The sequence below is a fragment of the Jaculus jaculus genome, chromosome 5 (assembly GCF_020740685.1).
Source record: "Jaculus jaculus isolate mJacJac1 chromosome 5, mJacJac1.mat.Y.cur, whole genome shotgun sequence".
Lineage (NCBI taxonomy): Eukaryota > Metazoa > Chordata > Mammalia > Rodentia > Dipodidae > Jaculus > Jaculus jaculus.
This window is the reverse complement of record NC_059106.1, coordinates 103,544,634-103,560,415: the sequence shown is the minus strand read 5'-3', so window position 1 is coordinate 103,560,415 and position 15,782 is coordinate 103,544,634. Positions and strand designations below refer to the sequence as shown.

General features: G+C 42.8%; 1 protein-coding gene and 1 pseudogene across 1 annotated transcript; one reads left to right on the top strand and one right to left on the bottom strand.

Annotated features, from left to right (window-relative positions):
* Positions 1–7,203: 7,203 nt before the first annotated feature.
* Positions 7,204–8,373, top strand: LOC101600251 (annotated as a pseudogene).
* Positions 8,374–13,824: 5,451 nt separating this feature from the next.
* LOC123460758 (protein SET-like) lies at positions 13,825–15,504 on the bottom strand. The gene is made up of 2 exons (XM_045149778.1): positions 15,135–15,504; positions 13,825–15,070 (listed from the first exon to the last, which is right to left on the bottom strand). The coding sequence occupies exons 1-2, from the start codon at positions 15,406–15,408 to the stop codon at positions 14,511–14,513; spliced, it is 834 nt and encodes a 277-aa protein (XP_045005713.1). The 5' UTR covers positions 15,409–15,504; the 3' UTR covers positions 13,825–14,510.
* Positions 15,505–15,782: the final 278 nt, after the last annotated feature.

The following is a 15,782-nucleotide window of genomic DNA, read 5'->3' as shown; positions in this document are numbered from 1 at the left end:
TAACTTAATGCAAGATGCAAAAATATATACATTATAACACAAGAAACACTAAAAAGCAAGATGATATAAATCCACCTAAAAGTATTAATGCATCAGAAATGTCCTCCAGTGAGAACGAGTTAGAGGAAATGCCTAGAAAGAGTGCAAAAGAATGATTATAAATATGATCAAAGAGGTCAAAGAACAAATCAAAAGAATCAAAGAGGAAATCAAAGGAATCAAAGAAGACGCAGGACACCAATTTAGTGAAATAAAGAAGGCAATACAAGACATAAATAAGGAAATAGAAATAATAAAGAAAAATCAGTCAGAATTACTAGCAATGAAGAACACAGTTAATGAAATAAAAAACTCTGTAGAAAATCTCACCAGTAGGATGGATGAGAGAGAGGACAGAATATCTAAGCTAGAAGACCAGGTGGCAGATCTAATACAGTCCAACAAAGAAAAAGACAAACTTACAGAAAAGTATGAGGGGGAATTTCAAGATATACGGGACACTAAGAAAAGATCAAATATAAGAATTCAGAGCATAGTAGAAGGAGAAGAATTCCACTCCAAAGGCATAGTAGGCATCTTCAACAAAATCATAGAAGAAAAATTCCCCCAAATTGGAAAGAGGTGCCAATGCAGATACAGAAAGCCTTTAGAACCCCAGCCAGACAAAACCTTGAAAGAACCTCTCCTTGCCATATTTTAATCAAACTTCCAAACACACACACCAAAGAAAAAATATTGAAAGCAGTTAGAGAGAAAATCAAGTTACCTACAAAGGCAAGCCCATCAGGATTACAGCAGATTATTCCACACAAACTTTAAAAGCCACAAGGGCTTGGAGGGATATATTCCAAGTTCTGAAAGAGAGTACTCTCAACCAAGGTTACTTTATCCTGCAAAGCTATCTATTCAAATAGATGGAGAAATAAAGACATTCCATGACAAAAGCAGGTTAAAGGAGTATTTGAAGACAAAACCAGCTCTACAGAAAATAGTTGATGGAATCCTCCATGCTGAAGAAAAGGAAAAGCACACATATAAGGAACCTAGAAAAAACAAGCAATACTCAAATACTAGTTAACACAAGAGAGCACAGGTAGAACCGGAACCACACACACAAAAAATGGCAAACATAAATACACATCTTTCAATAATATCTCTTAATATCAACGGCCCCAATGCCACAACGAAAAGACATAGATTTGCAGACTGGATTAAAAAGCAAGATCCTACAATTTGTTGTCTCCAGGAAACTCACCTTTCTACAAAGGATTGAAATTATCTTAGGGTGAAAGGTTGGAAGACGGTGTTTCAAGCAAATGGGCCCAGAAAACAAGCAGGGGTTGCTTTCCTAATATCGTACAGGGTAGATGTTAGTCCAACGTTAGTCAAGAAACATAAGGAAGGTCACTTTATATTGATTAAGGGCACACTCCAACAGGAGGACATTACAATCCTAAACATATATGCACCTAACAATGGGGGCTCCCAAATTCGTCAAACAAACACTATTAGAACTACGGTCACAGATAACACCAAACACAGTGGTGGTGGGTGATTTTAACACCCCACTCTCATCAATTGACAGGTCATCCCGGGAAAAAATAAACAGAGAGGCATCTGGACTAAATGAGGTCATAGAAGGAACGGACTTAACAGATATATACAGGACATTCCATCCAAAGACTGCAGAATATACATTCTTTTCAGCAGCACATGGAACATTCTCTAAAATAGACCATATATTAGGACACAAAGCAAATCTTAACAAATTCAGGAAAATTGAAATAATTCCTTGCATTCTATCTGACCACAATGGAATTAAACTACAAATCAGTAGCAAGAAAGGCTATAGAGCATACACAAAATCATGGAAACTAAACAATACACTACTAAATGATGAATGGGTCAATGAATAAATCAAGAAGGAAATCAAAAGATTTATAGAGTCAAACGATAATTAGAACACAACATATCAAAATCTCTGGGACACAATGAAGGCAGTTCTAAGAGGTAAATTTATAGCCTTAAGTGCCTATATTAAAAACCTAGAAATGTCACAAGACCTAATGCTTCACCTTAAAGCCTTGAAAAAAGAAGAACACAGCAAACCAAAAATCAGTAGATGAGAAGAAATAATAAAGATTAGGGCAGAAGTTAATGAAATAGAAACAAACAAACAAAAAAAAAAAACTCCAAAGAATTAATGAAACAAAGAGTTGGTTCTTTGAAAGGATAAACAAGATTGATAAACCCTTAGCAAATCTGACCAATAGAAAGAGAGAAGAGTCACAAATTAATAAAATCAGAGATGAACAAGGTAACATCACAACAGATTCCAGAGAAATTCAAAAAAATCATAGGGACATACTATAAAAGCATATACTCGGCCGGGCGTGGTTACACACGCCTTTAATCCCAGCACATGGGAGGCAGAGGTAGGAGGATCACCGTGAGTTTAAGGCCACCTGAGACTACAGAGTTAAATCCAGGTCAGCCTGGACCAGAGTGAGACCCTACATCAGAAAACCAAAAATTAAAAAAAATTTTTTTAATTTTAAAAAAATTTAAAAGCATATACTCCACAAAGTATGAAAATCTGAAAGAAATGGATGATTTCCTTGATTTATATGACCTACCTAAATCAAATCAAAATGAGATTAATCACTTAAATAGACCTATAACAAATATAGAGAGCCGAACACTTATCAATAATCTCCCAACTAAAAACAGCCCAGGCCCAGATGGATTCACTTCTGAATTTTACCAGACCTTTAAGGAAGAGCTAACACCATTGCTCCTTAAGCTTTTCCAGGAAATAGAAAAAGAAGGAGGCCAGGCGTGGTGGCGTACGCGTTTAATCTCAGCACTCGGGAGGCAGAGGTAGGATCGCCGTGAGTTCGAGGCCACCCTGAGGCTACATAGTGAATTCCAAGTCAGCCTGAGCCAGAGTGAGACCCTACCTCGAAAAACAAAAAAAAAAAAGAAAAAAAAAGAAGAAAGAAAGAAAGAAAAAGAAAAAGAAGGAAATCTACAAAACTCCTTCTATGAGGCCAGCATCACCCTGATACCAAAACCAGGCAAAGATAGAACAAAAAAAGAAAATTACAGACCAATCTCCCACATGAACATAGATGTAAACATTCTCAACAAAATATTGGCAAACAGAATACAAGAGTATATCAAAAAGATCATTCACCCTGACCAAGTAGGCTTTATCCCACAGATGCAGGGATGATTCAACATACGCAAATCTATAAATGTAACACATTACATAAACAGGTTGAAGGACAAAAATCACATGATCATCTCATTAGACGCAGAGAAAGCATGTGACAAAATCCAACATCCCTTCATGATAAAAGTCCTACAGAGACTGGGAATAGAAGGAACATATCTCAATATAATAAAGGCTATTCATGACAAGCCTACAGCCAACATATTACTAAATGGAGAAAAACTGGAAGCTTTTCCACTAAAATCAGGAATAAGACAAGGGTGTCCACTGTCCCCACTTCTATTTAATATAGTTTTGGAAGTCTTAGCCATAGCAATAAGGCAAGAGACAAACATAAAAGGGATACAAATTGGAAAGGAAGAGATCAAGTTATCATTATTTGCAGATGACATGATTCTATACATAAAGGACCCTAAGGACTCTACTAGCAAACTGTTAGAGCTGGTAAAAACCTACAGCCATGTAGCAGGATACAAAATAAATACACAGAAGTCAGTAGCCTTCATATATGCTAACAACAAACACACAGAGGATGAAATCAGAGAATCACTCCCATTCACAATTGCATCCAAAAATAATAAAGTACCTTGGAAGAAACCTAACCAAGGAAGTAAAGAATCTCTACAATGAGAACTTTAAAACACTCAAGCGAGAAATTGCAGAAGACACTAGAAAGTGGAGAAACATTCCTTGTTCCTGGATTGGAAGATTCAATATTGTGAAAATGGCAATCTTACCTAAAGCAATCTATACATTTAATGCAATCCCTATCAAAATTCCAAAGGCATTCTTCATGGAAATAGAAAAAAAATCCAAAAATTCATTTGGAATCACAAAAAACCTCGAATATCTAAAATAATACTGAGAAATAAAAATAAAGCTGGTGGTATCACCATACCTGATTTTAACCTATACTACAAAGCCATAGTAACAGAAACAGCATGGTACTGGCGCAAAAACACACATGTAGATCAGTGGAACAGACTAGAGGACCCAGATATAAGCCCAAGTAGCTATAGCCACCTGATATTTGATAAAAATGCCAAAAATACTCATTGGAGAAAAGACAGCCTCTTCAGCAAATGGTGTTGGGAAAACTGGATATATATCTGCAGAAGGATGAAAATAGATTCTTCTCTCTTGCCATGCACAAGAATTAAGTCCAAATGGATTAAAGACATTAACATCAGACCTGAAACTCTGAAACTGCTAGAGGAAAAAGTAGGGGAGGGCTGGAGAGATGGCTTAGCGGTTAAACGCTTGCCTGTGAAGCCTAAGGACCCTGGTTCAAGGCTCGGTTCCCCAGGACCCACGTTAGCCAGATGCACAAGGGGGCGCACGTGTCTGGATTTCGTTTGCAGAGGCTGGAAGCCCTGGCGCGCCCATTCTCTCTCCCTCTATCTGTCTTTCTCTCTGTGTCTGTCGCTCTCAAATAAATAAATAAATAAATAAATAAATAAATAAATAAATAATTTTTTTAAAAAATCCTTTTTTAAAAAAAAAAAAAGTAGGGGAAACCCTTCAACATATTGGTCTTGGCAAAGACTTTCTGAATACAACCCCAATTGTTCAGGCAATAAAACCACAGATTAATCACTGGGACCTAATGAAATTACAAAGATTTTGCACTGCAAAGGACACAGTGAAAAAAGCAAAGAGACAACCTACATAATGGGAAAATATCTTCTCCAGATATATATCTGGTAGAGGATTAATATATAGGATATACAAAGAACTCAAAAAGTTAAATAATAAGGAATCAAATAAGCCAATCAAAAAATGGGCTATGGAGCTGAATAGAACATTCTCAAAGGAAGAAATAAGAATGGCATATCAGCATCTAAAAAAATGTTCTACGTCACTAGTCATCAGGGAAATGCAGATTAAAACTACATTGAGATTCCATCTCACTCCTGTCAGATTGGCCATCATCATGAAAACAAATGATCATAAATGTTGGCGGGTGTTGCAGTCTGGGTCGCATTGCTGTTAGAAATCACCCAACCAAGAGCAGCTTCTGGGAAAAAGAGATTTATTTTGGCTTACAGGCTCGAGAGGAAACTCCACGATGGCAGGGAAAAACGATGGCATGAGCAGAGGGTGGACATCACCCCCTGGCCAACAGAAGATGGATCACAGCAACAGGAGGGTGTGCCAAACACTGGCATGGGGAAACTGGCTATAAAGCCCATAAGCCCGCCCCCAACAATACACACCTTCCAGGAGGCATTAATTCCCAAATCTCCATCAGCTGGGAACCTAGCATTCAGAACACCTAAGTTTATGGGGGACACCTGACTCAAACCACCACAGTGGGGATGTGGAAAAAGAGGAACCCTTCTACACTGCTGATGGGAATGCAATCTGGTCCAGCCATTGTGGAAAACCGTGTGGAGGTTCCTAAAACAGCTAAAGATTGATCTACCATATGACCCAGCTATAGCACTCCTAGGCATATATCCAAAGGACTCATCTCATTTCCTTAGAAGTACGTGCTCAACTATGTTTATTGCTGCTCAATTTATAATAGCTGGGAAATGGAACCAGCCTAGATGTCCCTCAACGGCTGAGTGGATAATCAAGATGCGGCACATTTATACAATGGAGTTCTACTCAGCAGTAAAGAAAAATGAAGTTATGAAATTTGCAGATAAATGCATGGACCTGGAAAGGATTATACTAAGTGAGGTAACCCAGGCCCAGAAAGCCAAGCACCACATGTTCTCTCTCATATGTGGATCCTAGCTACGGATGATTGGGCTTCTGCGTGAGAAGGAAAATACTGATAGCAGAGGCCAGTAGGTTAAAAAGAAGACATAAAGGGAAGAGAAAGGAAGGGAGGAGGGTTCTTAATAGGTTGGTATTGTATATATGTAAGTAGAATGATTGAGATGGGGAGGTAATATGATGGAGAATGGAATTTCAAAGGGGAAGGTGTCGGGAGAGGGAGGGAATTACCATGGGATTTTTTTTTTTATGATCATCGAAAATGTTAATAAAAATTTAAAAATTAAAAAAAATATTTAAAAGTTAAAAAAGGGGAGGGGCCAGGAAGTTGGCTCAGCAGTTAAAGCAAAACTTGCTGGCCTGGGTTTGATTTCCCAGTACCCACGTAAAGCCAGATGCACAAAGTGGTGCATTCTTCTGGAGTTCACTTGCAATGGCAAGAAGCCCTGGTGAAGCCATACTCACTCCCTTTCTGTCTACCTCTTTCTCTTTGTCTCTCTCTCTCTCTTTTTCTCTCTTTCAACCTTTAAATAAATAAAAATATTTTCTTTAAAAAACAAAAAAGAGTTCAGGGCCAGGTGTGGTGGTGTGTGCCTTTAATCCCAGCACTTGAGAGGCAGAGGTAGGAGGATTACTGTGAGTTCAAGACCAACCTGAGACTACACAGTGAATTCCAGGTCAGCCTAGGCTAGAGTGATACCCTACCTCAGGAAAAAAATGCCTATGCCTGGAGGGGTCATGAGTCATAAGGAATAGTCTACTGTTGTCTGGTTAAATGCATATATTATGTCCACCAAATTGCCCTCTAAATACTTATATTTATGCTCAAATATTAATGCTACTCTCACTTTTGTTTAGAGAATCTTCTCTTTTTAGATGGTGGTGACCACTGGGGAGACTCAAAACTCACCAAAGTGCTAAGAATAAATGATAATGTAGTTTTCACCACTAAGTGAGATATCTTTATCACACTGTACAAGGCTCAGGAACTATTGCAGAATAAATGGTAGAAAAAATGTAAGCGCCAAAGGCAGAGAGGAGTGCTTACAATACTGCTGTCCTGACACAAAGTGGCTCTATTACATGATCTCACTGTGGCTGATGTTACCTTTACAAGGTCTGCATAACAGGAGGAAAAACAATGATATCAAAACAGAAGAGAGGCGGGGCGGGGCGACTGTCAGCTGATTGAGGCGGCGGCAGCGGCCTCGCGGGACAACCATCAGCATCGCAGGTTCTGGCGCGGAGCGGAAGAGCTCTCCCGGCACGTCTGTGTGCGGTCGGCGAGGCTCGGTCGCCGCCGCAACACCATGGCGACCACCGTCAGCACGCAGCACGGGCCGGTGTACATCGGTGAACTCCCACAGGACTTACTTCGCATCACACCCACACAGCAACAGCAGCAGATCCAGCTGGATGCCCAGGCAGCACAACAGCTGCAGTACAGAGGGGCGGTTGGCACTGTGGGCCGCCTTAGCATCACGGTTGTGCAGGCAAAGTTGGCAAAGAATTATGGTATGATTCTTATGGACCCCTATTGCCGCCTGCGTCTGGGCTATGCCGTGTATGAGACGCCCACAGCCCACAATGGGGCCAAGAACCCCCGCTGGAACAAAGTTATCCAATGCACAGTGCCCCCAGGTGGGGACTCGTTCTACCTCGAGATCTTCGATGAGCGAGCCTTTTCCATGGATGACCGCATTGCCTGGACCCACATCACCATCCCTGAGTCCCTGAAGCAGGGCCAGGTGGAAGACAAGTGGTACAGCCTAAGTGGGAGGCAGGGTGATGACAAGGAGGGCATGATCAACCTGGTGAAGTCCTACACGGAATGCCTGCTGTCTGCAGTCCTGGCATGATGCCCATGGCTATGCCCCCACCAGCTGTGACTGCCCAGCCCCGCTGTAACGAGGAGGACCTCAAGGCCATCCAGGACATGTTCCCCAACATGGACAGGGAGGTGATCCGCTCCTTACTCGAAGCCCAGAGGGGGAACAAAGATGCCGCTATCAACTCCCTGCTGCAGATGGGTGAAGAGTCCTACACCTGCCTTCCACCCTTGGCTTCATGCCATTGGCCCTTTGGACTTGCCCACCCAGGGCTCCTCTGCAGGGTCACTGTCCCCACAAGATTCCAATGAGAGACCGCCCATGTACTCCTTCCTCAGACATCTGTGTCACCCTTTCCGCCTCTTCCTGGGATGCATGTGGGTTTTTGTTCCAGGCAGCCAGCCCTCTGCCGTCAGTGGCAGGTAGGACAGCCCCTCCTTGCTTCTGGTTCAGTGATGTTGGCGTGACCCTGTCACTGAACAGACAGACCTACAGTCCTGTTACTTGGGGACATGCATCTCTCCTCCTCACACTGTTCTGGAAAGTATCTTACAGAAAGTAGCTGCCTCAGCCAGGGCGTTAGAAAATGTGGAGCATCCTTCTGAGTCAGTGAGCGGCATGGGTTATTCATCCTAGTGGGATAGACCCAGGAGTTTAAGGCATAACTAGTCCATGTGCACTGACTTGTGGGCTATTTTTAGGACTTTCGAAATGAAAGTTCCTTCCTTCTCTTGGTGGTATATGTGGACCTGGAGCCCTGGGCTGGTCTTGAGCTGGTGAGCTGGGCTTCTAACCTGACTCTTGCCTAGCTCCACTGTTACTGTCTAGCCAGGCCTAAGCCACACATTCCCATGTGAATCCAGATGGAATCCAGACCTGGCTCTGCTTGGCCTTTGCCTGCTGGACACTACTTTTTGCCTCCTGTTTCATCCCAGTGCCGTGGGAGTTATCCTGGGGATCCTGGGACTTCTCTTCTGTTAGGCTCTTGCCACAGAGCGAGCCTGTGGTGAAGGAGACAGACCTGACCCTGTGTCTACTAAAGGGCATTCAGTAGATGCTGTCACCAGTACTGTAGCTTGGTTTGAGTGATAGAAAGCAGTACACGTCACCAGCTTACAACAGAGGTGCTTGCCCCAAGGGTAGTCACTGTATGTTGCATCTTGGGTTGCAAGCCTCTGAACATGTGTGCTGGCTATAGATCTCAGGGTTAGGGACAGAAGGTGTGACACCTTGTTGTAAGACTCAGAATTTTGAGAGCATTCTCAGAAGTGATGCACTTTCAAGTCTGCAGAACATTGAAGGCTAGTGTGCATCATTGCATGTTTGTGCTCTTGTCATTTTGCATTAAATTGCCATTTCTTCTTCCACAAATTAGCACCCAGCCTTTGGATTTGAGGTCCCACCAGCGCAGGCACGCAGGTGACTCCCAGGAGCAGAGAGTTGCATGACTGACTTAGAATGAGGAAGTTAGTGCTTCAGGTTCAGTCTTTTCCCTAAAAACAGGTTAAGTTTTAGTGCCATTCAGACAATATTGCTTTTTGCCAGCAGTTGTGGGGTGTTTTTTGTCAAATATTTGTTCATAAATATTTATTTTTATATACCTGAAGGTGGTATGGGGTGGTTGGCGGGCATGGGGTGGTGGCATCACATGCTTTTACTTGTGGATCATTCTTAATCCATAATGGAGAAGAAAGAGCAATGTTTAAGTCAATTCAACCGCTCACTTTAACACCATCAGCACTGGAAGTCTCCATTCCAGACTGACATGTGGCCTTGTGCCTGAGTAGCCAGTGCCCCTCCTGTGGGACAGACATGTCAGGTGGGACAAGAGCTGCCAGGTGGTCCAGTTGGTGTCAGCAACAGATGCAACACTGCAAAAAGTGTGAGTCTGCAGGTTCCAGGCATGGTCACAACCACCGGCTTCTGCCTTAACATTGCTGGGGTGTCTGGGCACAGGACCACCTCATTCATGTGGGGGTTCTGTAGTGTGTGACCTGGGAGGAGTGCCACCCAACCCCTGTGGCACCCACAAGGCAGCTCTCGCTCATGAAGGAGAGCAATGATTTCAAGATAGATTCAGACTCAGAACTTGCCAGATTCTTCCCTTCTCATGAACATTTATTTTTTAATAGATTGAAGAAAGATCATATTTTATAAGGCTGAAGTTCAGTGATGCCCTCTTGCCTTCGTTTGCACTATTTTCATTGAAAGCTTGCGTGTCCCAGCCTCCTGCCCCTCCCAGTGCAGGGGAAGAGGCAGCGCTATCCGCCCCATCCCCCAGAGCCATGGTGTTAGCTCTGCTTGTTTGATTCTCCATCCCATCCTGTGTCTGGTTTGTGTGAAAGGTGGAGCAGATTGGCCCCAGCTCAAAGGCAGAGCCATAACAGATGTAGATAGGCTTCTGGCTGGGGATCTAGTCCCTCACTAGGCCTCATTGCTGTCCTGCCAGGTTTAAAGATGTATATCAGTAGCAAAGCCACACAGAGTGCTTGGTGGGAACTCAGCCATTTCTGACATGGGAAGGGGTCTGGGCATAGCCTGGCCTGTTTTCTTCTTGGCAGATGCTAGTGGCTAGAGTTGGAGCCCACCTGGCATCTGTGATCTGACATGAACTCTGGCTTCCATCTCACCATGTGAGTGATGACTGCTGAGGTGAAAGAAGTGTCTCATGTAGTTGGGTTCTGCCCATATCCTCTCAGGCCGCTCTCCTTCATGGCCTCTAACGTGGCTGAGATGCACTGCTTGGAGGTTAGTGGGAATGGTTCTCAGAACTTTGCGTTATCTTGGGAGGGAGGTACATGTCCAGAATTTTCTTTGATTGTACAATATATTTTTACTTTTCAGCCTTCTAATTTAATAAGTGTTCCATATAAAAATAGAGAAATAAAATCTTCTAAGGGAATATTTCCCAAAAACAAAAAAACAGAAGAGAGACTAGTTAGAAAGATGAGATTTAGTGGAGTAGGGATTTTGAAGGGGAAAAAGGAGGTGGTTGGAGGGGATTATGATCATGGTACATTGTCTATATACACAGATGTCAATAAAAAAGACTAAACAAAAAATGATAAGAAAAGCATAATTTTTGTTTCTTTTCGTGTTCTTTTGCTTTGTTTTCTCTTTGTTGTTGTTGTTTCTTGTACTAGTTTTAGATATTGAGACTGAATTTGTGGTAACTACATATCTCCCCTCCACACACTGCCCAATTATAAGTATATAACACCTGCTAATGGACAGTGAAGGATGAGAATATTATTGTTTTCTTTCTTTGGGAAAAAAAAAAAAAGGAAGAAGGAGAAAGAGAAAGTCAGTGTGGTGGCTCATGCCTGCAAACCTAGAACTTGGGAGGCTGAAGAGAGAGACAGAGAGTTGGTTGGAACCCTGGACATGTAGTTCAGTTGATAGAGTGCTTGCCTAGCATGCATGAATCCAATACATAACTAAGGAGGCTAAGGCAAGAGGATCAGTCATTCAAAATCAGCCTGGTGTAAATGAGACCCAGCTTCAACAAAAAAGAAGAGGAGGAAGCCAGACATGGTGGTGCATGCCTTTAATCCCAGCACTTGGGAGGCAGAGGTAGGAGGATTGCTATAAGTTTGAGGCCATCCTGACACTACATAGTGAATTCCAGGTCAGCCTGTGCTAGAGTGAGACCCTACCTCAAAAAGCAAAACCAAATAAATAAACAAACAAAAAGAAGAGGAGGAAGCTGTTAGATCAGGACAAAATGGAGTTATAGCAGGAGGGCAACAGAGGAATCATCCACCACATTCTCAAGAAGTTGTCCAGCCATTATCCCTACCTTGCCTAACAGGGTTCCAGGTCTAGATTTACTGCCCCCTTATCTCTCATTGGGTCACTTCTGGTCTCACCCTATGGCTAGTGTAAAGAACAGAGATTTACTGCCCCAACAAAGAAATTCCTTCCCTTCCTCGCCTTCCCCCAGCTAAAGAGCCTATAAAGCCCACTATCTGTAACCACAAGCTGACTGCTCCACTCTTGAGAGTCAGTCCTGGCAGCTCGTGTTTTTCCCCTGAATAAAAACTTCCATCTTTGCCTTAGAGTGGTCTCCATGGTCCTTGGTCACTCTTGAAACCTTTCATGTGGTGCTTTGACTTGGATGGGAAGGTTGCTGATTACTCTCTTGGGTAGCCAGACCTTCTTTTTCCCTGACCATACCACAGAGCTGCTATTCAACCCTCTGAAGGCCTCAGACCATCTCTGTCTGATACAGGCTCTCACACCCGCCACAATTCGCCTCACTGTTCTTTTCTCCATTATCTCCTCCCTTCTCAATAAGTGTCCCTCTCTCTTGGGCTGAGCTGTCTCAGGTTTCACCCCTCCTCATGGAAGCCATGCTGGCAAACCCAGCTACACCCCTCAGCCACTAGGCCCAACCCCAGATCTTCAGAAAGATGCACTCTGGACACCTCAGGTCTCTCGCTCTGGTCTACCATACCCTAAGGGGCGCCTTTTGGTTCAGTTGTACCATCTTGGGACACTGCCTCTCCCTCTCTCCTCTCCCTGCTGTGCTCTCATCTTCCACTGCCAGCCACTTCATCTTCCACAGCCAGACATTTTCACCATGGGGAGCACAGGCGCCCTCCTCGACCACTAACAGGCTAAGCAGGCGACAGTTGTGACCTGCACAGCCTCTGCCCACGTGGGTGGTGCAGGCCCTGTTCGCCCTAATGGGCCACGGATTCATATTGGTGTTCTGTGTAAACCCAGCTTAAACTCTGGTTTATTTTTCTCTCACCCTTATTTTGCTCTTTCCCTGTCTCCTTAAGAACTTGAAGCCTCTGTGACTCTTGGATAACATCTTATCTTTCTCTGCAACTCTGCTGAGCCATATCCACAATCTGGACAATGGGTCCAAATAGCCTGAAAATGATACTTTTGATTTCCAAGTTCTTGCTGATTTAAAACAAACATCTGCCAACATACAGGCAAATGGTCCGCAGTACCCTATTTTTCACTCTGTATGCAAAGCCTTCTCTCTACTCTACCTGCCATTCTCACCAGGTCCTAGCCAAGGTCTCAGAAATGTGCTTTTAATCAACCCCTCCCCCATATTCATCCTCACTCTCTGCTTTTGACCCTGAAGCCATAGAAGTCCTTGCCCCAACTGCTCCTCTGGCTCCTCCAGCTCCCTCAGCCTCTCCTAACACCCTGCCTGGTAACAAGGTTTGCTTTTAGTCTCCGAAGTTGTAAATAGAATAGAAATTTAAAATGGAAATGCATAAGTTCTGAATGAATTAATTAATGTGTGAAGGGTTGTCTAGAGTCTATATGAAAAGTGCACTTAAAATGAATGTGTGTATGTGTGAATATGTACATGGCTCACATCCCTAATGTTTTCCACCAAGCCCACTGTACTAGTCAGCATAGCCTATTTTTACTTTTGAGAGTCCCCCAGAAGGAGCACTAAAAGTAATTAAAGTAATTAAGATCATAGACAAAAAAAAAAAAGCAAGCTTCTCCTACTGTTAGAGAGTTGTAAAATGACAGGTTCAAAAAGCTGCCTTATAGATCTGAGGGAAGATCAAAACTCTCCCTGGAATTTAGTGGGGGTGGGGCTCTTTCTTAGTTTCCCTGCCTTGCAGAGTCAGGGAACTACAAGCCCAGGGAATCTCAGGATCTTGGCCCCAGCATGGTGATGAATGAATGCCACGTCGTTATGGGGACTTCTTATAAGAAATCTGTAACTATCTTTCTATGCTTATATAGAACTACTAACAGACAATAGCCTCAAGATTAATATTTAAATTTAAAAGTACTCAATACTAAATTTGTAAAAAAAAAATTTTAATTTCTGATAATGTTTAAATCTGCTTTCATATTTTATTTTGTACACATTTAGTTTTATTGTAACAAAGCAACTGGTACACTTAACGTTTAAAACTGAGCAGTATCTTTCCTTTCCAGTGAAAACAAAGAAAATTTAAAAATAAAACAAAATTACAATAGAGAATGTCAATTCCAAATAAATCCTACAGGTTCTGCTGATTCTCCCATAGAGTGGCAGGGCTCAAGTCATCATTAGGAGAGAATTTTATTTTAAAAGTGTCATCTTAAACTGCAAGGATGTCCATTAAACATCACAATTAAACATGCCAAAGGAGAAGCCATGTTGTCAAAATGCCCACTTAACCCACCCAGACATCTCAAACCCACCCTTTGCTGACCTTCTATACCCCATTTTTTTAAAAGATTTTTTTCTTTTTATTAAACAAGAGAAAGTAGACAGGTACATGTTGGTAAATGCTAACTGTCCGTATTCACATAGAGACACAGTGTAATCTCTGAGCCCAATATACAGAGAAAGGAGGAAAGAAGCTAGAATCTATGCACTACTACACAGGGCCAGCACCCTCCAGCTTCTGTCCGAGTGAAGGGAGCAGAAGGTTTTTCTTTTTTTCCCACAGAGCACGGTGGTGGTGTTAATCCATACAGTTCTTGTTTAGACAGGAAGGGATAAAAATGATTTTAGAACAATTTTTTTTAAAAAGATTATTTTCCTGTTGTATTCTGATCAGGGTAATTTCCCCCCAAAATAAGATGAGAACCATGATGTTGAGAAAAAGAGATCTCAAAAATAGGGCTACTGAGCATGAGAGGTTGTGGGGAGAAAAGACTGCGACTTGCTCCCAGGGACTGGAGAAAATTTAAAAAATAAAAAATAAAAATAAAAGGTTGGAATCCATCAGTGTTCTTTTCTATTAGTCATCTTCTCCTTCATCCTCCTCTCCTTCTTCCCCTTCATCATCATCTTCATCTTCTTCACCTTCATCCTCATCCCCTTCTTCATCAATATCTTCCAATCCTCCTTCTTCTTCATCATCATCATCATCATCTTCCCCCTCTCCTTCTTCATCATCCATATCAGGAACCAAGTAGTACTGCAAGGGATTTGGCCAAATATCATCTTTGATGACCTCTCCTAACTCATCTGCACCTGCATCAGAATGGTCTGTAAACCAGGTAAAGAAGCTCTCTGGCTCTTCGTGCTGCCTCTTCCTACTGGCTTTATTCTGTGTCTGACTTGAGCGTTTCGTCAAATCCTTTCCAGATTTCCATTTGATTTCAGTGGACTTTGAAGATGGATCACCACTCTCATTCAGATGAAATTCTTTGGAGAGGACTTTATTTTCAAAGTAAGGATTTTCATCAAAATAAAAATCTATTCTGTAACCTGATTTTATATCTTCAAATTCTGTCACCTCAACTCTGGTCAGGTAATGCAGCGCCTCTTCATCTTCCTCCCCAAGCAGTGCAGACACTAAATGGGTATACACAGATGGCTCACAGTAAGTGACTCCTTTTGAATGTTTCCAAATTTACACCTTGTGGATGGTTGACAAATGTTGTTACCCAAAAATTTGGGATTTTGGCGATCAATTCTGACCTCTTCTGAAAAAATGGTTGGCGAAGTTTGTTATATTTCTGTTCTACTTTCAAAATTTCCTCACTGGCTTGTTCATTAAGTCTGTCTATTTCATTTTGTACTTCATCAATATGTTCAATTGCTTCTTGCTGTTCTTTTTCTGAGGTCTCGTCGGCCCCGTCGTGGTTGGAGTTGAGCTCCTTTTTACTGACTTTGGCAGCCGGCGCCGACATGGTGCTGCTCCGCGGTCGTGACGGGAGGGGAGCGGGGAAGGGGGGAAAAGAAGGGAAGGCGAAGGGGGCGGGCGGGCAGGCGGCTTCCCCTCACGCCACACGCGCGGGCGCCCGCGCGGTCCGGCCGCCTCCTCCCGGCGCTCGCTGCTTCTCCCTCCCCCTCGCTAGCGCGGGCCTCGCGGCCTGCTGACCGGGGAGGGGCGGGGGCGGCGTGCCGGGCCCGGGCCCGGGCTCTCGGTCGCGGAGGGGAGGCGACTGCTCATATTTTTTTTAAAAAATGTGTTTCAAGAAAGTTATAAGAAACAAAGTTCCAAAATCTATGCTTATCCTGGGTAAATAGCATAAGTCAAATCTGATCTTTAAAAAAAATCATT

What these genes read in the sequence shown, in the direction of transcription:
- LOC123460758 (XM_045149778.1), bottom strand. Translation starts at nt 15,408, where the DNA reads ATGTCGGCGCCGGCTGCCAAAGTCAGTAAAAAGGAGCTCAACTCCAAC. An exon ending in ATTTGTCAACCATCCACAAG is followed by an intron (nt 15,071 to 15,134) that starts GTGTAAATTTGG and finishes ATACCCATTTAG; the next exon opens with TGTCTGCACTGCTTGGGGAG.